Source organism: Scyliorhinus canicula, chromosome 9 (assembly GCF_902713615.1).
Source record: "Scyliorhinus canicula chromosome 9, sScyCan1.1, whole genome shotgun sequence".
Classification (NCBI taxonomy): domain Eukaryota; kingdom Metazoa; phylum Chordata; class Chondrichthyes; order Carcharhiniformes; family Scyliorhinidae; genus Scyliorhinus; species Scyliorhinus canicula.
In genome coordinates, this window is record NC_052154.1 from 69,861,358 (window position 1) to 69,886,072 (window position 24,715).

The 24,715-nt window shown below is 45.9% G+C and overlaps 1 protein-coding gene across 1 annotated transcript in view; it reads right to left on the reverse strand.

Annotated features, from left to right (window-relative positions):
• Positions 1 to 546: 546 nt before the first annotated feature.
• nlrc5 (NLR family, CARD domain containing 5) overlaps positions 547 to 24,715 on the reverse strand; it is a 238,677-nt gene continuing 214,508 nt past the window's right edge. Inside the window, exons 52-53 of the mRNA XM_038806870.1 lie at positions 15,876 to 15,959; positions 547 to 830 (exon numbers count right to left, since the gene is read on the reverse strand). Coding sequence (XP_038662798.1) covers positions 749 to 830; positions 15,876 to 15,959 — 166 coding nt within the window. The 3' untranslated portion in view covers positions 547 to 748. The remainder of the gene's footprint in view (positions 831 to 15,875; positions 15,960 to 24,715) is intronic.

Here is a 24,715-nt window from a genome sequence, read left to right on the forward strand (position 1 = left end):
CACCTAACCCGTCTAACCCGCACATCTTTGGACTGTGGGAGGAAACCGGAGCACCCGGAGGAAACCCACGCACACACGGGGAGGACGTGCAGACTCCACACAGACAGTGACCCAGCCGGGAACCGAACCTGGGACCCTGGAGCTGTGAAGCATTTATGCTAACCACCATGCTACCGTGCTGCCCCTTAAGAGGAATGACTTCACTCAAAGGGTTGTAAATCATTGGAGTTCTAAACTCCAGAGAGTTGTGGACGTTCCATCATTTAATACATTTAAGGCTGGGATAGAAGATTTCTGGTCCCTCGGGGAAGGGATATGGGCAGCGCACAGGAAAGTGGAGTTGAAGCCCAAGATCTGCCATAATCGTGTTGAATAGTGGAGCAAGCCCGATGGGCCGTACGGCCCACTCCACCCCCGTTTATGTTTTTGTGACCTAATGTTAAAATACAGAACACCAGAAGAAAACAAAGTGACCCACTGATTACCCTTCAACTTCTCTGGTGTTAAGTGCAAAGTGAGTGAGGAGAACAAAGAAGGGCAAACCCATTAACATGTACAAAAAATTTTATTTGCATGGCTGACAAACAAAATAGCTTGTGAAATTAGCAACACAAATGGTCTTAAAATAAATACAATAAATATATTTTTAAAAAACGTGTTGATGACAAAGTGCATGAAATAGTGCAAAGTTCATTGCTGTTAACACTGCGCAGGATCTGGACGATCCCCTTGTGTTTTTAGTGCTGTCCTAAACAGAGAGGAAATTTAACCTGGAATCCTGTTCCTGAAGATTCTGCTCCCTGTCCTTGGATATTTTGTTCTTCCACAACCTGTATGGATAGGGAGGTAACATCTGGTTAGTGACCGTGTTCTCTTTGCTGATTTATAGTTGAAAGAATGCACACGACATGGAACTGTTGGATTCATCTTAGTTCAACCTCCTGCTAGATCGACTGAAGAAACCATGAAGGCCAGGAACACTTAGGCCTGAATATTACTTTGAGTGTTGGGACCCCAGAGTAAAATCAGAACCCAAACCCCCATTGGTGGGTACTAGCACCTACTCGGCAATTTTACCACAGCCGGTCTCCAAATTGGCCAACTGTGGGCCAGCCATCGGATTAAGGACAAGTAGGTAGGCTTCTCTGGAGCAGCTGGAGGAAACCCACACAGACACCCAAGGCCGGCATTGAATCTGGGTCCCTGCACTGTGAGGCAGCAGTGCTACCCACTGTGCCACTGTACTAATGTAGACTTTTTAAAAATTCTTGTTGAAATTTTCACTATAAGCTGTGAAATACTTTGGAACTATTTTTCTCAGACTTTGAAGTATAAGGACCTTGTTAAGAAGGGAAGAGGGATCCTTGGCTTTCTCAGTAGAGTCAGAGCACAAAAGCAAGGATGTTACGCTAAACGTTTATAAATCTCCGCTGGAGTACTGTGGCCAGTTCCGGGCCTCACACTTCAAGATGTCAAGGCCTTCGAGAGGTTGAAGGGTCTCGAACGGTACCGCGTTTGAGGTATTGTGGAAAGACTAGAGAAATTGGAATAATTCCCCTTCGGACAGAGAAGGTTAAGGAGAGATTTAATAGAGGTGCTTGAAATTGTGAGGGGTTTTGATGATGTAGATAAAGTGAAACTGCTTCCATTGGTAGGAAGGTTGGTGACCAGAGAATACTAATTTAAAATTAGTGACAAAAGAACCAGGAGGAATCGATAAATTATGTTTTTACAGAGCAAGTTGCTGTGACCTGGCATCCAATGCCTGAAAGGGTAGTGCAAACTGATTCAATAATAATTGTAAAAAGGAATTGAAGAAAGGCTTGAAGGGAAAAAATATGTGTATGGGGAAAGAGCAGGGTACTTAGAATAAATGGAGAGGTCTTTCAAAGAGCTGGCACAGGTGCAATGGGTTGATTGGCTTGCTGATTGGCTTGCTTCTGTAATTATTTTTCTCCCAAAAGCCCTCGCTAAGGTGTGGTGTTTATCTCAACGTATAGGATTGATGGAGTCGGCCAAGCTGTTTCTATGACAGCTGATGTCTCTGGGATATTTCCCACAATCATTAAAATACTCGCTTGCAGTCTGTACTGACAGGCTGTCACAGCTAAAGATGCTAATATGCGAAAATAAGACAGTGATGTTATGGGCCAGGGTTTAGAGAACCCCAAAGTGTATCATGTTCACCTGACCCACAACTTTTAATAGATTGTGGTATGGGGAGCACACAACCCACTCTACAGGTGTGGCATAGCAGAAATGGAAAAGTATTTTTTAAAGCAAAACAATGTTTATTCTATGAACTCAAGTTAACCTTTTTAAAACATACAGCGAACATCTGAGCAACCATTAATTCAAATACAACCCCCAAAGAATACACCACTAAATAATCCTTTAAGCTTTCCCTTTAACATCCATAAGATTAAAAATACCTTTTACCAGAAGCACATTAGGTTTACATTCACCACTGAGAACATTTATAATTCTGAATTCACCAAATGATCAAGAGATAGTCTTTTGATGGCAGAGAGAACAGCAGTACACCTGCTCTGTCTGGCTTCAGCTCCAACACTGAAAACGAAACTAAAACACACCCTGCAGCAAACAGCCTAAAACAAAAGTAAAAATCTGACAGGCAGCCCAGCCCCACCCACACTCTGACATCACTGCAGTAGTAAACACCCATTTCTTAAAGGTACGCTCACTACAGATATTTATATACACACCCATTTATAAACAGCCATTTCTTAAAGGTACTCTCAGTGAGCAATCCAAAGAATCCCCATGTCAGATGTTCACAAAGCATCCCACACTACCGAGCCTGGCCGTGGACATTTTAACTTATTTTTTCCACAATATGAAGACTATGTTGCTGTGAATGTTAGCAATTGGATTAGGAAACCCCATTGGCTCAGTGATCCAATGTACTGTATAGTTTGACGGTATTAGCAGTTACCCAGCGATCGCACACTCGCCTCTGGGTCAGAAGGCTGTAACTTTAAGTCCTATTTCACAGACCTGAACACAAAATGTGGGCTGACAACCCCCCCCCCCCCCCCCCCCCCCCCCCCCCCCCCCCCGCAGTTCCGAGGGAGTGCTGCACTGCTGGAGCTGCCAGCTTTCAGATGAGACATTAAAGTGAGGACTCGTCTATCACCCTCCCCATCCAGCTCTGCTGGATGTAAAAGATCCCATTGCGCTGTTACATCTCCCCGGTGTCCTGGACAACATGTAACCCTTCATCAACATCTAAGAACAGATCATCTGATCACATAAAGGGCTGGTGGATCTTGCTGTGTGCAAATTGGCAACTTCTTTCGCAACATTTCAAAACCACCTCAGTGGCTATAAAGTGATTGGCATGCCCCGAGGTTGTGACAGTTGCTATGTAAATACAAGTCGTTCTTTTCTTGTTGGGACTGAACAGAACAGTCTCATGTTTCCAATTTCTAACCTGTGCTAAACTGGTTCAACTTACCTGGAGCATTCATAGAGGATTTGAAGACAAGCATCAAAATCTTGCCTCAAAGGAGAGGAGGGAAAGGAGGGGGGAAGAGGGGAAGTCGGCCATTATGCTTTCACTTGATGATCTGGTCTGCTGGCATGTGTGACAGTCGAGTAAGGGGAGGGTCAGGAACAGATGGGATTCCCTCATGGATAAACAACTTGGCAATGTGCATTGTCTCAACTCACACAAAACAGTGGTCATTTGAGGTAAGGTACACATGAATGCCTCATGCATGAGGCTGCACGTTTAGGGGAGGGGACAAATATTGCAAATAATTTCAATAAAACTCGGCTGCCGTTAGTGAGAAATAATAACAGAAACTGGGGTTATGTTATAGTTTAGGAAAAAGTTAAATTCCAGCCATTATCCAGAATACTGAGACTCAGTGTGAGGTATTGGAATGGGAATGAATGCAGAATAATCTTTATGTTCATTCCCATTCTCAAAGACCATTACATGGAGCGAGTCTCACATGTTACTGACCCTCTTATGGACTGAACTGATCTCTCCACATATTTTCTCTGCTGAGTAGTACTTCACGCCGTATGCTTCACCCAATGTCTATGTCCTTATATTTCCCATTGTGTCTTTCTTGTATGGCCTGTTTTTTCATGTATGGAACAATCTGCCTGGACGGTATGCAGAATAATACTTCTCACTGTACCTTAGTACACGTGACAATAAATCAAATCAAATCCAAATGGCACAGAGATGAGGCCAGAAACGCATCTTGGGATCAAATGTGACACTGAGGTTGCAATGGGACTTTTCCCAGGAAGAGGGATGGAGTCGGTATCTTGGGAATGGAGATTGGAGTAGGGACTGAAAACAGTGGCTTTAGTCTTCTCAATATTTAATTTGAGTTAATTAGTCAACAGGAAGAGAACCAGAAACCAGAATGGGCCCTTCACCGGTACCGGGTTTAACTTAGTTGGGGAGGAAGAGAAAGAAGGAAGGAAACCGTGGGAGGTTTGGAGATACCGCCTTCACGATTGCTCATCAATCTCCACATTGTCAAGGGTGGCAAAGTGGTTAGCACTGCTGCCTCACAGCGCCAAGGACCGGGATTCGATTCCGACCTAGGGTGGCTGTCTGTGTGGCGTTTGCACGTTTTCCCCATGTCTGCATAGGTTTCCTCCGGGTGCTCCGATTTCTTCCCACAGCACAAAGATGTGCAGGTTAGGTGGATGGATTGGCCATGCTAAATTACCCCTTAGTGTCCAAAGGTTGGGTGGGGATACAGGGCTAGAGCAGGGATTGGGCCTCGGTAGGGTGCTCTTTTGAGGGTTCGGTGCAGACTCGATGGGCCAAATGGTCTCCTTTTGCACTGTAGGGATTTCATGACAGATTACAATCTCCCCCCTCCCAATTCAGGATCATAATTCCCCTCCATTTCCCAATTCAGAATCGCAATCTCCCCCATTCCCAATTCAGGACCACAATCTCCCCTGCTCCTGATTCAGGGTCACAATCTCTCTCCTTCCTGATTCAGGATCACAATCTCCCATTTCCCGATTCAAAATCATAATCTCCCCGTTTCCCGATTCAGGATCGCAGTCCCCCGTTTCCCGATTCACAATCACAATCTCTCCTGTTCCTAATTCACAATCACACTCTCTCCCGTTCTAGATTCAGGATCACATTACCCCCATTCCCGATTCAGGATCACAATCTGTCCTGTTCCTGATTCGGAATCACCAGAAGACCATAAGACATAGGAGCAAAATTAGGCCATTGGGCCCATCAAGTCTGCTCCACCATTCAATCATGGCTGATATGTTTCTCATCCCCATCCTCCTGACTTCTCCCCATAACCCGTGATCCCTTTATTAATCAAGAACCTATCTATCTCTGTTTTTAAAAAAAATAAACATTTTATTGATGTATTTTTTGGTATTATAACAACAACATAATAAACAATGTACGTGAAACTATAAACAAAAGCCATCTCCCTCCCTTACAGGTTCCACCTTTATTAACCGCCTACTCTAAGCTAAACTAACCCCGCCCCCCTTCTGCTGATGATTAATTTTCCACGAAGAAGTCGACGAACGGTTGCCACCTCCGGGCGAACCCTAACACTGACCCTCTCAAGGCAAACTTGATTTTCTCCAAACAGAGAAAGCTAGCCATGTCCCATAGCCAGGTCTCCGAGTTCGGGGGCTTTGAGTCCCTCCAAGCGAATAGTATCCGTCTCCGGGCTACCAGGGAAGCAAAGGCCAGAACGTCTGCCTCTTTCTCCTCCTGGATTCCCGGGTCTTCTGACACCCCGAAAATCGCCACCTCTGGACTCGGTGCCACCCTTGTTTTTAACACCCGTGGACATGACATCTGCAAACCCCTGCCAAAATCCCCTAAGCTTTGGACATGTCCAGAACATGTGGACATGGTTCGCTGGTCCTGCCGCACATTTAGCACACCTGTCTTCACCCCAAAGAATCTGCTCATCCGGGCCACTGTCATGTGAGCCTGGTGATCGACCTTAAATTGTATCAGGCTGAGCCTGGCACATGTTGCGGATGCGTTGACTCTATTCAACGCTTCCGCCCATAGACCATCCTCTATCTCTCCTCCCAGCTCCTCCTCCCACTTGCGCTTCAGCGCCTCGGTCTGTGTCTCCTCTGACTCCATAGGTTCCTTGTAAATGTCCGAGACGCTCCCTTCTCCCACTGACCTTCTGGAAAATACCCTGTCCTGGACCCCCTTAGCGGTACGAGCGGGAAGGTTGACACCTGTTTACGTAGGAAGTCCCGCACCTGCAGGTATCTGAATTTGTTACCCCACGCCAACCCAAACTTCTCCTCCAGCGCCCTCATACTCGGAAAGCTCCCCTCTATAAACATATCCCTTATCCTCTCAATCCCTGCTCTCCGCCATATTCGGAACCCCCCATTCACACTTCTTGGGGCAAACCGATGATTATTACAGATTGGAGACCAGACCGATGCTCCCTCGGATCCCACATGTCTCCTCCATTGCCCCCAGACTCTCAGGGCCGCCACCACGAGGCTGGTGGAGTACCGTGCCGGCGGGAACGGCAGAGGCGCCGTTACCAACGCCCCCAAACTGGTGCCCTTGCATGAAGCCGCCTCCATAAGCTCCCATGCCGACACCGTCCCACCCCCCCACCCCCCACTTCCTGATCATGGCTATATTTGCCATCCAGTAATAGTTACTGAAATTTGGCAGTGCCAGCCCGCCCTCTCCCCGGCTCCGCTCAAGCATTACCTTCCTTACCCGTGGGGACTTGCCCGCTGAAACAAAGCCAGAGATCACTTTGTTGACCCGTTTAAAAAAGGACCGCGGAACAAGGATGGGGAGACATTGAAACGTGAACAGGAATCTCGGGAGGACCGTCATCTTCACCGTCTGCACCCTCCCAGCTAATGACAACGGGAGCGCATCCCATCTCCGAAAATCGACCTTCATTTGGTCTACTAATCGGGCCAGATTTAATTTATGCAGCCGGTCCCATTCCCGCGCCACTTGAATGCCTAGGTACCTAAAGCTTCACCCTACTAATCTAAACGGCAGCTCCCCCAATCGCCTCTCCTGTCCCCTCGCCTCGATCGCAAACATCTCACTTTTTCCCATATTTAGCTTAAACCCCGAAAACCGGCAAATTCCCCTAGAATCCTCATGATTTCTTCCATCCCCTCTAATGGGCCCGATACATACAGAAGCAGGTCGTCGGCACAGAGCGAGACTCTGTGCTCCACCCTCTCCCGGACCAGCCCCTTGAGGCTCTTAGAGCAATTGACAACGGCTCTATAGCTAGCGCGAACAGTGGGGAGAGGGGGCATCACTGACTCGTCCCCCGGTGCAGTCTAAAACAGTCCGATGTTAACCTATTCGTCCGTACACTTGCCACAGGAGCCTGATACAGCAACCTGACCCAGTCAATAAAGTCCCGCCTAAATCCGAACAGTCCCAGTACCTCCCACAGGTAATCCCATTCTACCTGATCAAAAACCTTTTCTGCATCCATTGCGACCACTATCTCCACCTCCCTACCTTCCGGGGGCATCATGATCACATTTAACAACCTTCTTACATTGGCCACCGACTACCTACCCTTCACAAATCCCATCTGGTCCTCCCCAATAATGTCCGGAACACAATCCACAATCCTGGAGGACAAGGTTTTGGCCAGCAGTTTGGCATCCCCATTCAACAGGGATATCGGCCTGTCGGACCCACACAGCTCCGGGTTCTTGTCCCGCTTCAGAATCAGCGAAATTGTGGCCTGTGACATCGTCGGGGGCAGCACCCCTCTTTCCCTTGCCTCATTGAACATCCTCAACAACATCGGCCCCAATATCCCAGAGAACGTTTTATAAAACTCCACTGGGTACCCGTAGAAATCCCTAAACGCCTTTTTCGCCCCTGCTGAATCTCCAACCAGGTTCACATCTAAGTCATTTACTTTCCCTATCTCCCTGGCTGCCTCCCTCTTTCTAAGCTGCTGTGCAAGCATTCTGCTGGTCTTCTCTCCATACTCATAGATCACCCCCCTCGCCTTTCTCAACTGCTCCACCGCCCTCCCTGTGATTAACAAGCTGAACTCTGCCTGTAGCCTCCGCCATTCCCTTAAAAGCCCTGCCTCTGGTGTCTCCACATACCTCCTATCGATTTCTAGTATCTCCTTAACCCGTTGGTCCATCTCTGCCCTGTCCACCTTCTCCCTATGGGCCCGTATTGAGATCAGCTCCCCTCTGACCACTGCCTTCAGTGCTTCCCAGACCATCGCTGCTGAAAATTCCCCCATGTCGTTGACCTGCAGGTAGTTCTGAATACATTTCCTCAGCCGCTCGCACACCCCTTCATCAGCCAAAAGTCCCACATCTAACCTCCAGTGCGGGCGCTGGTTACTGTCTTTACTAACCTGCAGGTCAACCCAGTGCGGAGCATGGTCTGAGATTGTGATCGCTGAGTACCCCGTGTCTACCACCCCTGCCAGTAAGGCCCTGCTGAAAATGAAGAAATCGATCGGGGAGTACACTTCATGCATGTGTGAGTAGAAGAAGTCCTTCACCCTCAGCTGCCCAAATCTCCATGGATCCCGCCCCCCCCCCCCCAAATCTGCTTCATGAACCCTTTTAGTTCCTTTGCCATTGCTGGCACCCGGCCCGTTTTCAAGCTTGATCGGTCCAAGCCAGGGTCAATAACTGTGTTGAAGTCCCCTCCCATGACCAACCTATGCAGGTCCAGGTCCGGTATCTTCCCCAGCATCCTCTTTATAAACTCCACATCATCCCAATTTGGCGCATACATATTTACTAGTACCCCTTCCAATTTCCCACTGACGATAATGTACCGGCCTCCCACATCCGAAACTATTCTACCCGCCTCAAACACCACCCGCTTATTGATCAGGATCGCGACCACTCTAGTCTTTGAATCCAGTCCCGAATGAAAGACCTGACTGACCCAGCCTTTCCTCAATCTAATCTGGTCAGTTACTCTAAGGTGCGTCTCCTGCAACATTACGACGTCCGCCTTCAGTCCCCTAAGGTGCGTGAACACACGTGCCCTCTTGACCGGCCCATTTAACCCTCAAACATTCCGGGTGCTCATTTTCCCCCCCCCCACTTTGCCGATCAGCCATCCCCTTTTTTGGGCGCGCCTCCAACCCATGCTCCGCACCTCCTCAGGCCAGCCCCCAGGCAGCCTCCGCCCCCAACCTCCTCTCTGTCCCTTGGCCCAAGTCCCTCCCTCGTCAACAGAACATTTTCCCCCCACCCCCCCTCTAGTAACAACACTCTGTAACCCAACCCTTTGGATAAACCGAACATATGCACACACCCACTGCGCTTCCGTGAGCTAGCCTGCCCAGATAGCATGGTGGCCCACATCGCTGGCGCCGGATAGTCTCCCACCTATTGTTCCCATCCCCCGCTCATACAAACATACTCAACATCCAGCAATCCCCACACAATTGCCCGACAGAAAAAACACCAAAATCTAAACAAGCACACCTCCATCCCCCAACAGTGCAAATGGAAACCTTAACTCACTCAGCTCTGCCACTGGTCCTAAACCAATACAGAAGGCATTAAAAAACAGCTTCCACAAAACGAAAAACTTCTTTTTTTTTTAAAGAACAGAGAAACAAGAAGAAAAAAAAAACATGAACGTTGCAGCAAAGTTCAAAATTTCTCAGTCCACCACAATCCTTTCCTTTTCACGAAGTCCAGTGCGTCCTCAGGCAACTCAAAATAAAAGTGCTGTTCCTCGTATGTGACCCAGAGACGGGCTGGATACAACAGTCCGAACTTCACCTTTTTCTTAAAAAGGATCAACCTAATCTGGTTGAAGCCTCCTCTTCTCCTGGCCACCTCTACACTCAGGTCTTGGTAGACCTGCAGGATACTATTATCCCACTTACAGCTCCGTGTCTGTTTGGCCCACTGTAGAATGCGCTCCTTATCCAAGTACCTATGGAATCTCACCACCATTGCCCTCGGGGGTCTCCCGTTCGCGGCTTCCTCGCGAGTGCTCTGTGAGCCCTGTCCACTTCCAAGGGTCGGGAGAATGCTCCATTCCCCAGCAGATTCTCAAACATATCTGTGATTTATGCCCCAGCGTCCGCTCCTTCGGACCCCTCTGGGTGCCCAACGATTCTCAAGTTCTGCCGGCGGGACCTATTCTCTAGGTCCTCCACCTTCTCCAGGAGCTTCTTCCGCTGGTCTCTCAGCATCCCCACCTCCAACTCCACCGCAGTTTGATGTTCCTCCTGCTCAGCCAGCGCCTTCTCCACCTTCTGGATCGCCTGATCTTGGGCGTCCAATCTAAGCTCCAGCCGCTCAATCGACTCTTATCGGGATTCTGCGTAGCAAAGCTTTCCTGAATAACTATTAGGGCAGCACAGTAGCATGGTGGTTAGCATAAATGCTTCACAGCTCCAGGGTCCCAGGTTCGATTCCGGCTTGGGTCACTGCCTGTGCGGAGTCTGCACGTCCTCCCCGTGTGTGCGTGGGTTTCCTCCGGGTGCTCCGGTTTCCTCCCACAGTCCAAAGATGTGCAGGTTAGGTGGATTGGCCAGGCTAAATTGCCCATAGTGTCCTAAAAAGTAAGGTTAAGGGGGGGGGGGTTGTTGGGTTACGGGTATAGGGTGGATACACGGGTTTGAGTAGGGTGATCATTGCTCGGCACAACATCGAGGGCCGAAGGGCCTGTTCTGTGCTGTTCTACGTTCTTTGTTCTAACTTGCATCAGCTGCTCCGTTGACCACTGGGTCGACAAACCAGAGGTCCGGTCCTCCGCCATGCTGTCTCCTGCTGCAGCTTCAGCCCAAGCCTTCTCTGTCTTTCTGTTTCTGCCTTTACGAGCACTTCTAGTCCTTCTCTCCATGCACCTATGTGGGAATTCAGTGCACAATTGCCTCTGTCTTCAGTTTTACAGTTCAAGTCCGGTAGAAAATCGGGGGGGGGGTGGTCCAACAGTCCGACCCAAGCGGGAGCCACCAAATGTGCGACTTACCCCTTCATAGCCGCCACCGGAAGAATCATCTACCTCTGTTTTAAAGACACTCAGTGATTTAAAGACACTCTGTTTTAAAGACACTCAGTGACACATCCGTCCTTAGATACGGAGCCCAAAGTTGCTCACAATACTCCAAATGGGGTCTGACCCGAGCCTTACACAGCCTCAGAAGTACATCCCTTCTCTTGTTATAGCCCTCTCGACATGAATGCTAACATTGAATTTGCCTTCCTAACCGCTGACTGAACCTGTACGTTAACCTGAAGAGTATCTTGAACTAGGACTCCTAAGTCCCTTTGTGCTTCTGCTTTCCTAAGCCTTTTCTCATTTAGAAAATAGTCTATGTCTCCATTCTTCCTACCAAAGTGCATAACCTCACACCTTTCTACATTGTACGCCATCTGCCACTTCTTTGCCCACTCTCCTCATCTGTCCAAGTCCTTCTGCAGCCCCCTTGCTTCCTCAATACCACCTGTCCCTCTGCATATCTTTGTATCATCGGTAAACGTAGCAACAGTACCCTCAGTTCCTTCTTCCAGATCGTTCACGTATATTGTGAAAAGTTGCGGTCCCAATACCAATCCCTGAGGCACACCACTAGTCACTGGCTGCCATCCTGAAAAATAACCCTTTATCCCCACCCCCTGACTCTGCCAGTCAGCCAATCCTCTATACATGCCAGTATCTTACCCGTAACGCCATGGGCTCCTAACTTATTTAACAGCCTCCTATACGGCACCTTGACAAAGGTTTCTGGAAATCTAAATAGATCACGTCTACTGGTTCTCCTTTGTCTAACTTCCCTGTTACCTTCTCAAAGAACTCTAACAGATTTGTCAGTCATGACCTCCCCTTGACGAAGCCGTGCTGATTCAGTCCTGTTTTATCATGCACTTCCAAGTACTCCACAGTCTCATCTTTAATAATGGATTATAAAATCTTACCAATGATCAAAGTCAGGCTAAGAGGCCTATAATTTCCTGTCTTCTGCCTCCGTCTCTTTATCAGGGTGTTACATTAGCCATTTTCCAGTCCTCTGGGACCCTTCCTGCCTCCAGTGATTCCTGAAAGATCACCACCAATGCCTTCATAATCTCCTCAGCTATTTCCTTTATAACCCTGGGGTGCAGTCCATCTGGTCTGGATGATTTATCCACATTCAGACCTTTCAGTTTCCCCAGAACCTTCTCCTTAGTAATGGCCAATACACTCACCTCTGCCACTTATTCTTCTGAAGTTCTGGTACCTGACTGGTGTCTTCCACAGTGAAGATAGTTGCAAAATAACTAGTCAGTTCCTCAGCCATTTCTTTGTTCCCTATTAATACTTCTCCAGCCTCATTTTCCAGTGGTCCAATGTCTATTCTTGCCTCTCGCTTACCTTTTATATATTTTAAAATCCCTTGCTACCTTCTTTTATATTACTATATATCTTACACTCATATTTCATCTTCTCCCCCTTATTGCTTTTTAAATTGTCCTCTGCTCACTTTTAAAGGCTTCCCATTAATCCTCGCCACTTTGTATGCTTTGTCTCTTGCTTTTATGCTGTCCTTGATTTCCCTCATCAGCCATGGATGCCTTGTCCTCCCCTTAGCATGTTTCCTCTTCCTGGGAATGAATTTCTGTTCCCAAATAACCCCCAAAAAACCCTGCCATTGCTGTTCCACTGTCTTCCCTGCTAGGCTCCCCTTCCAATCAACTCTGCCCAGCTCCTCCCCCCCCCCCCCCCCAATGTCTCTATAGTTACTTTTATTTAATTTTAATACCGTTACATCTGAATCCAGCTTCTCACTCTAAAATTGGTAGGGTAAATTCTGTCATATTGTGGTCACAGCCCCCTAAGGGTTCCTTCACCTTAAGTTCCCTAACGAGGTCTGCCTCATTACACATCACCAAATCCAGAACTGCCTGTTCCCTAGTGGGCTCTACCACAAGCTGCTCCAAAAAAAAAATCTCGTAGGCCAGGGGTGGGCAAACTACGGCCAAAGGTCTTTATGCGGCCCACCAAGTCATTAAATTTTTTTTTTTAATTTTTAATTATTTTTTTTAAGGTTAATGGGGGTGGGGGGCTGTTGGGTTACTTACTGGTATAGGGTGGATACGTTGAGTTGAGTAGGGTGATCATTGCTCGGCACAACGTCGAGGGCCGAAGGGCCTGTTCTGTGCTGTACTGTTCTATGTTCTATATGAGGCACCCAGAATCATAACCGGGTGAAGTAATTATTTTACTTAATATACTACGCGGCCCTTTAAAATTGTGAATTTCTGAATGTGGCTCTTGCACGGAAAAGTTTGCCCACCCCTGTCGTAGGCATTCCACAAATTCCTTATCTTGGGATCTGCTACTAACCTGATTTTCCCAGTCCACCTGCACATTGAAGTCCCCCATGATTATTGTAATATTGTCTTTCTTATATGCCTTTTCTATCTCCTAATTTATTTTCTGCCCCACATCCTGACTACTGCTAGGGGGCCTGTACATAACTCTCATCAGGGTCTTTTCTCCTTTGCGATTCCTCAACTCTACCCACACAGATTCAATGCCTTTCGATCCTATATTGCTTCTTGCTATCGATTTAATTTCATTCCTGAATAATAATGCAATCCCGCCCCCTTCGCCCATCTGCCTGTCTTTTCGATAGGACACATCCTTGGATATGTGTCCTGATCCCCTTGCAGTCACGTCTCTGTGATGCCCACAACATCGTACCAGCCAATTTCAATGTGCGCAACAAGCTCATTTACCTTCTTTCGTATGCTGCCCGCATTTAGGTAGAGCACCATCAGTCTAATTCTCCATACAACTGAACCCCCCCCTCAACTGTTTAGGTGAAAACTCTATCCACAGCCCTAGTTATGCAATTCACCAGGACTCTAATCCCAGCATTATTCAGATGAAGACTGTCCCATTGGAGCAGGTCTCCTCTTCTCCAGTACTGGTGCCAATGACCCATTCCTCCCACACCAATCTTTGAGCCACGCATTTACCTCTTTAATCTTATTGACCCTGTGACAATTAGCTCGTGGCTCAGGTAGTCATCCAGAGATTATTGATCACAATCTCTCCCATTTCTGATTCAGGATCACAATCTCTCCCCCTCCTGATTTAGCATCACATTCTCCCAATCCCACATTCCCGAATCAGGATTACAATCACCCCCGTTTCCAATTCAGGATCACAATCTTCCCTGTTCCCAATACAGGATCACAATCTCTTCCATTCCCAATTCAGGATCACAATTTCCCCATTCAAAATTCAGTAACACAATCTCCCCCCCCCCAAAATTCCCCACCCCCCGATTACAGATTTACAATCACTCCCATTCCCAATTCAGGATCACAATCTTTCCCATTCCTGATTCAGGATGAAAACTTCCCCATTCCAGATTCTGGATCACAATCTCTCCTGTTCCAGATTCAGAATCGCAAACTCTCCTGTTCCCAATTCAGGATTATAATCACCCCCCTTCACGATGCAGGATCACAATTACTCCCATTCCCAATTCAGGGTCACAATATTTCCCCCTCCTATTTCAGGATCACAATTTCTCCCATTCCTGATTCAGGATTAAGATCTCCCCGTTCCCGATTCAGGATCACAATCTCTCATGTGCCCGATTCACGATCACATTCTTCCCTATTCCAATTACGGGATCTGAATCTCTTCCATTCCCAATTCAGGATCACAGTCTCCCCATTTCAGATTCAGGATCGCAATCTCTCCATTCCGGATTCAGGATCACAACCTCTCCTGTTACCGATTCAGGACGAAAACCTCCCGATTCCAGAGTCAGGACCACAATCTCCCCCATTCCAGATTCAGGATCACAATTCCTCCTTCCACCCTTCCAGGTTCAGGATCACAAACTCTCCCATTCCTGATTCAGTATCACAATCTCTCCCCCATTTCTGATTCAGGATCACAATCTCTTCAGTTCCAATTACAGGATCTCAATCTCTCCCATTCCCAATTCAGGATCACAATCTCTCCCGTTCCAGATTCAGGATCACATCCCCTGATTCAGTATCACAATCTCTCCCTCGTTACCGATTCAGGATGAAAACCTCCCCATTCCAGAGTCAGGACCACAATCTCCCCCATTCCAGATTCAGGATCACAATCTCTCCTGTTCCAGATTCAGGATCACAATTCCTCCTCCCTCCCTTCCAGGTTCAGGATCACAATCTCTCCCATTCCTGATTCAGTATCACAATCTCTCCCCATTTCCGATTCAAGATCACAATCTCTCCAGTTCCTCCTCCCTCCAGGATCATAATCTCTCCCATTCCCAATTCAGGATCACAGTCTCTCCCGTTCCTGATTCAGGATGAAAACCTCCCCATTCCAGAGTCAGGACCACAATCTCCCCCATTCCAGATTCAGGATCACATCTCCTGATTCAGTATCACAATTTCTCCCTCGTTTCCGATTCAGGATCACAATCTCTCCAGTTCCCACCTCAGGATCATAATCTCTCCCATTCCCAATTTAGGATCACAATCTCCCCATTCCTGATTCGGGATCATAATCTCTCCCCGCTTCCCTGTTTAAAGAAAGGCCCTTCACAAGCTCAGCAAGTGCTAAAGCATTTTACAGCTGTTGAAGTACTTTTGAAGTTTAGTCCCAGTTGCAAGGAAATGCTCAGCCAATTTACACACAGCAAGCTCCCACAGCCAACAATGAATTAAATGACCAGGTACCTGTTTTAGTCATGTTGGTTAAAAGATAGATTTTTAGCATCGCAATCTCACACCTCTCATTGGGATCATGGTTTATCAGTGCTGATATTGAAATGTATAGATTCTCAGAGCACTCACAGTTATGTCAACCATCGGTGCAAGAGTAACTTTGCAACACAAGCCACTGCTCTATTACTTACCGAATTACTTCAATGAAGGAACACTGGTGTAGACTTGCTGCTAGTTTTTCTGCTCCTGCTGCTGTGATCATGTTCCCTTCCAAACTGGAATAAAGGTAGGAAAATTATTTGTTACTCAGAATAATGACCATGTCTAAACGGCAATAGAAAACACACTTACGCCCAAAACAAGAAAACATTTTGCAAGAGCAACTCACACAGACTCTCCATTGATTTCCAAAGTTTGCTCATAACCTGGGAAGTAAATGGCCACCAAGGAGCCTAAAATCTTTTCATGACAATCAAACATGTTCCTATTGAACTGGCTCTGTTTTGGAAACAGCAGCAAGGAGGTCAACATTAAACGAGGATTTGCTCAAGTGTTCAAATACCTCGCATAGAGAAAATATTAAAATGTTGGGGCTGTGAGGGGCCTCATAATTGTACAAAGAATATTTGAAGAATATTTCTTTACAATATCTCAAAGAGCTGTCATAGGGGCTTTTCACAGTAACTTCATTGCAGTGTTGATGTCAGCCTACTTGTGACACTCATAAAGATTATTATTATTCAGACATACACTTCATAAACCCCTTGTATATCCTGGTTACAAGTGTGAGCTGTAGGATTGCATTGATATGTTAAGGTTCGTTAAATCTGCTCTGGGAGTAATGCAGGTTCAAGAGTTGTAACAATTAGTTTATTTTAGATTCCAGTGGTTCAAATGGATCAGGGACTAGTGGGTTCATTACTGCACATGGTCCTATTGATTGCGCCCAATCTCTTTGTGTAGACTTCATTCGTTGACTTATTCCTCTCACCTCCACACGTGCACATTGCCTTATTATCACAGGATCTGATTTTTCTATTTAGGTCTTTAACTTGCTCACAGATTGTCACAGAAGCAGGCAAGGTCCTACATACACTGCAATGCTGCAGGAACCCTCTATTCTTGAAGGGAGACCTGAACCTTCCTGAAGGACTCTATGGGATGGTCTGCTTCTCTCCTGACAGGTTCAAATGAGAACTTTCGGGGGCTCTAACCTCATGTAGATTCAGAGCTTGGAACAAAAAAGGCAATGCTAGACTGGATCAGCTCCTCTATGAGGACTATAACAGTTAGGGTGCACATTTCTCTTATCAAACCTGCCCAATGGAATTATCTCCAGAGCCCAGTTCTGATTCTAGCCAATCCTCCCAAAAATCATCCCCTGTGACCTGATTGTCCAACAAGACACTTCTCCGCCTTCTGATACACAACACACAGTCAACTAAAGCGTTTCTGGTGATAAGACCTAGGTCTTAATAGAACACAAGTGACAAGAGATATAGACGCAGAAACTTCAGCACCTTTAGTGCCATCAAATAGTGCAAGGGCTAAGTCAACATCATATACCAATGGAAGTACGGGCCAAATCAACAATCCTGACCAGCCTTGCAACTCCACATCTCAAGCCAAAATCTCTGGTGCAACCCACTGCACAGCGTTGCCAATCGTTTCTCTCACCCACTGTCACGGAACGTACAGCAGCTGTGCTCGCTGGAAAAATATATTAATCCCTCTGACTGAGGTGGAATATAGTCCTCTTCAATAGAGGGTTTATACTTGGCCATTTTTCTGATGCCATTTCCAATCACAGCAATGTGAATCCTGAAGATAATATGAGGATTGAGAGGCTTTAAACATGAGGAAAGTTGAGAGAACCATATGTTGAGGCTTTCATTGCTATTGGAACAAAGAGGCTATGGGAATATCCCAGAGAAGTGTTAAAAAGAGAGTTTTGATAACGTGAGTGGAGAGAAGCTTTGTCCGCTGTGTTCAGTGAGTCAGTAACCAGAAAGGTACAAGTTGACGATCATCAGTGAAAAGACAATCAGAAAGGCTAGAAGTTAAACACAGAGGGTAGGATGTTCGGCATGAAAATTGGTGCGAATCCCGCACTGTATAACCTGCTACCTCGCAGGTTCCCAGCACCTGACCTCCCAGAACCATCCTGAAACACCCCGACCAAAACTCGTCACTGCTAAAGTGGTGTGCACTGTCTACACATGCCAGGTGTCATTGACCTCTGACCTGCCAGGCGTCCAGCTCACATGATCCCCTTCTGTGTCCCTGCAGAAGATAGTCCACAACTGCAGAGCGAGAGAGAAAACAGAAGGTGGACGGCCCGAGCTGAGGATCCTGACTCCATTCGAGGAAAGGGTCATGGAGCTCACAGGAGTGGGCCAGGAGCGGGCCTGCACAGATACCGAGGTTGTTCTGTGACAGAAAAGTGAGGAGCCTGCACCTTCATCCAGATGACCAATCTCAATTGAGTTTTTTGTGGTCCAAACCGTTGACTAGGCCGTGTACTAAAACCGTGTCCCTTGCTTTGAAGAACATCAATGAGCCTCAGCCGTCAACGCCCCCCCCCCCCCCCCCCCCCCCCCTCCCCCGGCCACCCTCGACAGCCCCCTCTGGAGCTGACCATCAGGAACTGCCCCCTTGTACACTCTGATACAAGGCGGAGAGGAGTATCCCCTCCTTCTTCCCTCTCGGATGTCATGGCACCTGGTTGCCATTTTAACATACCAGAAGTAATTCATGCCTGCGTGACTTCACACTGGTGGGTGGGAGATTCAATCAGGTCTGAAGATTCGACTTTAAATTCACTAATTATATCCAAATGGATTCAAATTCATTCAAATAAGGTTCTCGCCTTTCCTGGGCGTGAACCTGATTGCGTCATCAGGAAGGGCCCAGGAACATCACGTTCTGAAATCTCGCCAACATGGAGCCCGTTTTTGGTCTCGCGCAATATTTTGCGGCTATTGTAGGTTTTAGACCTGCGGCTAACAGACCTGCAAAATTGTGCCGAGTATTAAAGGGTGTGGAACGCTGAATCAGAAACAGTGGTAAAATCCAATCCAGCACAGCTTTCAAAAGAGAAGTGGATAAATATTTGAACATTTTAAACAAGTTTAAAATAAAATTCATGATAGCTTTGAAAAGAGATTGCATAATATTTGAACATTTTGAATGAATTGACCTCCCCACTAAAATAGCAGAGAGAGGAACTTCAGACAAATTAGCTAATGGTTTGTACACTTATGTCCCAAGCTGTAAATTGGCGAGTTAGATTAAAGCTACTCATTTCTTCTTTACATAGCAATATTCTGTAATTCAAAAAATAAACAAACCCTGCTTTTCTAAAAAAGGATATCAAATTGGAATTTAAGCCTTTGTTCTACTGTGTATGATGTCATATAGGACCCAGGATGAGTTGACAACACATATCCCTGAGACTGCCTATTGGTGACTATGCCTATAGTTGCTTGGGCTCTAAACTCTAGATAATTTCCCCTCCCCCAACCCCCTCTTTATCTTTCCCTTACTTTCGTCTTTAACACATTCTTTAAAATTTACCCCTTTTGATCATCTGCCCCAATATCTCCTTATGCGGCTTGGTGCCGTATTTTGTTTGATAATAATTCTGTAAGGTGTCTTGGGATATTTTATTCTGTTAAAGGTGCCATGTAAATACCTTTGACACCTGGACTCGAAACATTAGCTCTTTTCTCTCCCTACAGATGCTGCATTTTCTCTTTGGTTGTAAGCTGTTGTTACATATTACATTGCTCTCTGAGGTTTCCACTGTGCTAAGAGTTAACACAGCTCCAGTGGTTAATACAGAGAAAATTTACCAGAGATCCATGCCTCCATTGACAAGGGTGCTGAGTTCACTTTTGAAGGTAGAACTTTGCTTTATTCAGCTTATAGTTTGTATGGGCATTTTTAAATGATTCCAAATCTTACGCCTGTTAAAAGGCTGGTTTTAGATGGTATTCTATTTAGATGGTGGAACCACTACATAATAAGCTATAGGTTCAATTACACTATGACATACAGGTAAAATGATATTTAAGTTTCAATGAGATCGTCAAAGTGTGGAAATATATATTTTTTATGTAATGGGATGAACTCAATAATTGAGATACATCTGGGACCAGGTTCAGTGGCAGGGCAGAGATGGGGAGTGTTTTCCGCTGCAGAGGGTGAGGGTAAACCAATGCGTAACTTTTGCCCCTGCTCTAATTATTTATGCATCCGGGGGTTTAGCACCATATTCCATGGTGGGATGGGCTTGTTGGCGTGTTTTCCCGCCATCATATCTGGGTGCCATATTTAAAAGGTGCCCGACATTGAACATTGACCCACTGTTGAAGAAAGAAGACGGACCTCCTGAGGCTCGAAGATGGACCCCTCTTGAAGACAATGAAGCTGGAAGATTCACCTGATCGTGCTTCCCCCATCAACTGCTGTGGTATTCCAGAAGTCCATGGTCACTGTCGGCCTTCATCCCGAACCCTGGAGGCAGCCCCAGGCCTTCTTTGGCTGAGTCCTGGCGCTCTGCACTCCATGTTGTTCCAGATGTGTTTTAAATTGGCTTGTCTTCTCACTGACATTGTGGAAAATCGGACGTGGGGGGAAGATTCTGGTCGGGCCTTCACCTTTATCATCAGGATGTAAATCAGTTTCACGCTGGCCACCAGCAGGATTCTCGATACACCATGGCGGGCACCAACGGAATATCCCACTGTAATTTCACGGACGGGTGAAACTGGTTTCTGGTTGTCCTGCTGAATTCTCCCAGTGAAGGCGTGAACCTGACGACTATCCATTTGAATTCACTTAAATAAACGGCATAACGCATCAACTACCGGGGATGTCATATGATCCCCCCCACCTCGCCGGCGGAATCACTACTGCTCTCCAGCAGTTGGGATGACCATGTCAGTGGCCCAAGGCTAGTGTAGCCCAGGGGTAGCCAGGGACATGGTAGGGAAAGGCCCTGGCACTTCCCCATGGCAGTGATGAACGTGCTGTGATTTGTTATGGGCAAGGGTTTAGAGAACCCCAAAGCGTATCATGGAATTCACTTGACCCACAACTTTGAATAGATTGTGGTTATGGGGAGCACACAGGCCTACTTTATAGGTGTGATGCAACAGAAATCTACAGTACTTTTAAATTAAAACAATGTTTATTTCTGAAACCAGTTAACACTTTATAAACCAACAGTAAACATTTTAACAACTATTAACACCAATAAATCCCCAAAGAATACAGTACTCTCTAAGTAACTCTTAATCTTTCCTTGCAACATCCATAAGACAAAAATAACCCTCTTTACAGAAAGACATCAGGTTTAACTTCACTACTGAGCACAGTTACCACTTTGAAATCACCAAATGAACATTCATAAGCTTGCAGAGATTCATACACATCTTGCTGTGATTGCAGCTTTTCCAAATCTAAAACAAAACTAAACACACCCTGCAGCAGACAGCCCAAAGTGAAAGTAAAAGCAGACAGACAGTCCAGCTCCACCCACATTCTGACATCACTGGTAAACACCCATTTCTTAAAAGTACTCTCATTTGACAGATTGGGAATGGATAAATGACCATCAAATAAAATGGTTTTCAGGTTGTTACTTCTGACATTTGGCAGGCTGTCAAGTGAAAGAACAGTGTTGTAAAAGTTAAAAATGTGCAGTAGATTGATTATCCACTGGACAAAGTGCCATTCTGTACAATATTGAAAGGCTAGCCCAGTATGAGATCCAGAGCCCAATGTTTAAACTCTCACAATGGCTTCTGTTTGGCTGTTTGAAAACTTTGACAGGCATATGAGCTTTTATTCATTGTTTGCAGAATAACTTAACCATCTCTTTGGGATGCTCAAAGCTTTGACAGATATAAGCTTTTAGCTGCCTTCAAAGGAACTGATGCAATTTGTGCAGCAGAATTTGTTTACACATCTGTCTTGGGGAATGTGAGTTTGTTTATTTTGTCAGATTTATGAGCCTGAAGAGGATAATGATTTACCGCAAAGTCATGTATGCTTATTTTGACAGAGTCATGAACTTCTGAATAGGATAATGGTTTTCAAGTCTCAGAGTGTTTGTTTATTTTGGAAATTTTAGGAGCTTTTCAATGGCTTCCAAATGTTATTACATAGCTTGTGAGTTCTACTTATAAAGTGGATAATGGTTGAAATTAGGAGTTAGGGAGACTGGAATGAGTGAAGGGGCGAGGTTAAGGTGGTGATTGTGAGGGGTTCAAGGGATGGGGCAAGGGTTGGTAAAGGGGATGGGGGGGCAAGACGTTAAGGGGTGCAGGGAGAATGGGGGTTCACACTGATCTAAAGAACAAAGCGGATGTCTCTGGGAATGGAGGTGGGCCTTTAAACCTGGCCCATCTCCATTTCCATCTGGGGCCTGTCACCCTTTTCCAGACCGTCCCACTCTCCCGGAGATGAAAATCCCGCCTGCCAGATCTACTGGGTCATAGATAGGTCCGCGATATCAGGAAATTTCCTGATTCCTAATTCCTGCCTCCATGATGAAAATCCAGCCTTTGGACTCTCGAACAATACTGCTGGAGATTTGGGAGAAACCATCACTGCAGTGTCTGTCTCACGCATGCACAATACTCCCGCATTAATGGCTTACATCCAAACCACGTGATCTGAGCCCTGTTGGTTGTCCTAACCCCTCTTGATTTGCAATTCACTGCTTCATTATCAGTCATGAGGATGACCGAGCATTGCCAAATAAAATTACCAGGGTCTTTCATGGGCCGGAAAGGAAGAGTGTGAGAGACAGTGCAAGAGAGTGAAAGAGAGAGAGAGATAGGTGAAGCAGAATCACAAACGGAAGGGGAGAAAAACACAAGGGGGGGGGGGGGGGGGCTAGAGGAACACAAATTACGGAAGAGAGAGAGAGAAAAAACAAACCACTAGGGGAGAAAGAGAGAGCTAGAGTAACACAAACTGGAGAGGGAGACTGAGAGACTAACAAACTGGAGAGATGGAGAGTTCATGTCAGCCTGTGCTGTGTGCTGCTGTACATTGTGTTTTATTACGGGAACCAGTTTCGATGCTTCGCTCGAAGGATTGTACCTCACCTTCTTGAATCTGAGCTTCAGGGAAGAGGTGTGAGAATCAGTGAATTGAATTAAGTTTTATTTATATTTTTTTTAACTTGCTGTGTATGATTGTGTGAAAACATTCATTGGCAGTTACTTTTATCAATTGTTTTTGTTGAATCAGTGGAATTTACTTTGTGTTTTCCATTGCAGTCAAACTGCAAAAACATCACCAAAGTGTGTTTTTTCTTCAAATAAACATTATTCATCATGAAATCTTTGCATTCTTTTGAGTTCTTTGATTTAGAAAGTATGTTATCCCATAGAATCCCTACAGTGCAGAAGGACGACATTCGGCCTATCGAGACTGCACTGACCCTCTGAAAGAGCACTCCATCCAGGCCCAATCCCCTATCCCCCGTAACCCAACATCCATGGACACTAAGGGGCAATTTTAGCATAGCCAATCCACCTAACATGCACATCTTTGGACTAGAGGGACCTGTTCAGCTCAGTGGGCTAGACAGCTGGTTCATGATGCAGAGTGAGGCCAGCAGCGCGGGCTCAATTCTCACACTGGCTTCACACCGCCTTCTCAATTTTGCCCCTCATCTGAGGATTCCCAGGTTAAATCACCACCAGTCAACTCTGGTTGCAGCCTATGGTCATCCGGGGGTACGTCAACTTTACCTTTAACATCTTTGGACTGTGGGCAGAAACCAAAATATCCAGAGGAAATCCACACAGATATGGGGAGGACGTGCAAGCTCCACACAGGTAGTCATCCAAGGCCGGAATCAAACCTGGGTTCCTGCCGCTATGAGGCAGCAGTGCTAATCACTATGCTACCCAGTATTCATCTCATTGTATGAGATGAATGAGAAGCTAAATATTTAAGTACAAGACAGTAAGAAATAAAATAAATATATTATACAAATAAATATAACTATAATAAAGATAAGCACGGGTATTAAAAGAGTGGGTGGTGGGGTGGGGCAACAATCATGGTCAAACACTAGCCCTGACTGTTAATATATTTTACTTTTAAGTATGTACGATTGGAGGGCAGCATGGTGGCATAGTAGGTTAGCCCTGCTGCCTCACGGCGCCGAGGTCCTAGGTCCGATCCCGGCTCTGGGTCACTGTCCGTGTGGAGTTTGCACATTCTCCCCGTGATTGCGTGGGTTTCACCCCCACAACTCAAAGCTGTGCAGGCTAGGTGGATTGGCCATGCTAATTTGCCCCTTAATTCGAAAAAAATAATTGGGTACTCTAAATTTATTTAAAGAAAATATTTTTAAAAAAGTATGTGGGATTGTAGCAATAGTTATGGGGCTTGATGGGATTCATTCTGTCTCTTTGAACTATGGGCACAATGGCAAGACAATATACATAAAGGAGGAGACAAAAAAGTCAACAGTGAATCACAGAAATCACAGTGAATCATCACCTTCAGATCCTTGCTTAAACAGCACCATCTACAGGATCATGCTGAACACTGTACCACTCTTTACCTGAGATAGTCGCATATGTACATCACTACAAGCAATACTACCAACTAAAGTGTACAGATAAAGCCATAGATTCTTGGTGACAAATGCACAAAAGCATTAATATTCATCACCACATATACTTTATTCTGCTAATAATAATTAAAAATACAACAGCATACATTTACATCACACCAACTATATAAGCAGTACTATGTTTTCTCAAACACGTTCTTAGTACAATGAGACTTGTGTGTGATCTCCTACTAATTTATCTGGTAAACTGGCTGAACCTTACATCCAGCAGAGGAATTGCTTTGCCTCTAAGATACATATTCAGGAGCCATATAAATAGTGTCCAAATCCTGGGTATTATTATTAGATAATACTTAGAGAGCCATTGTCATAGTTAAGGCAATTTTGGTTGAATACCTTACACCAGTTCAGAACCTGGTTCAA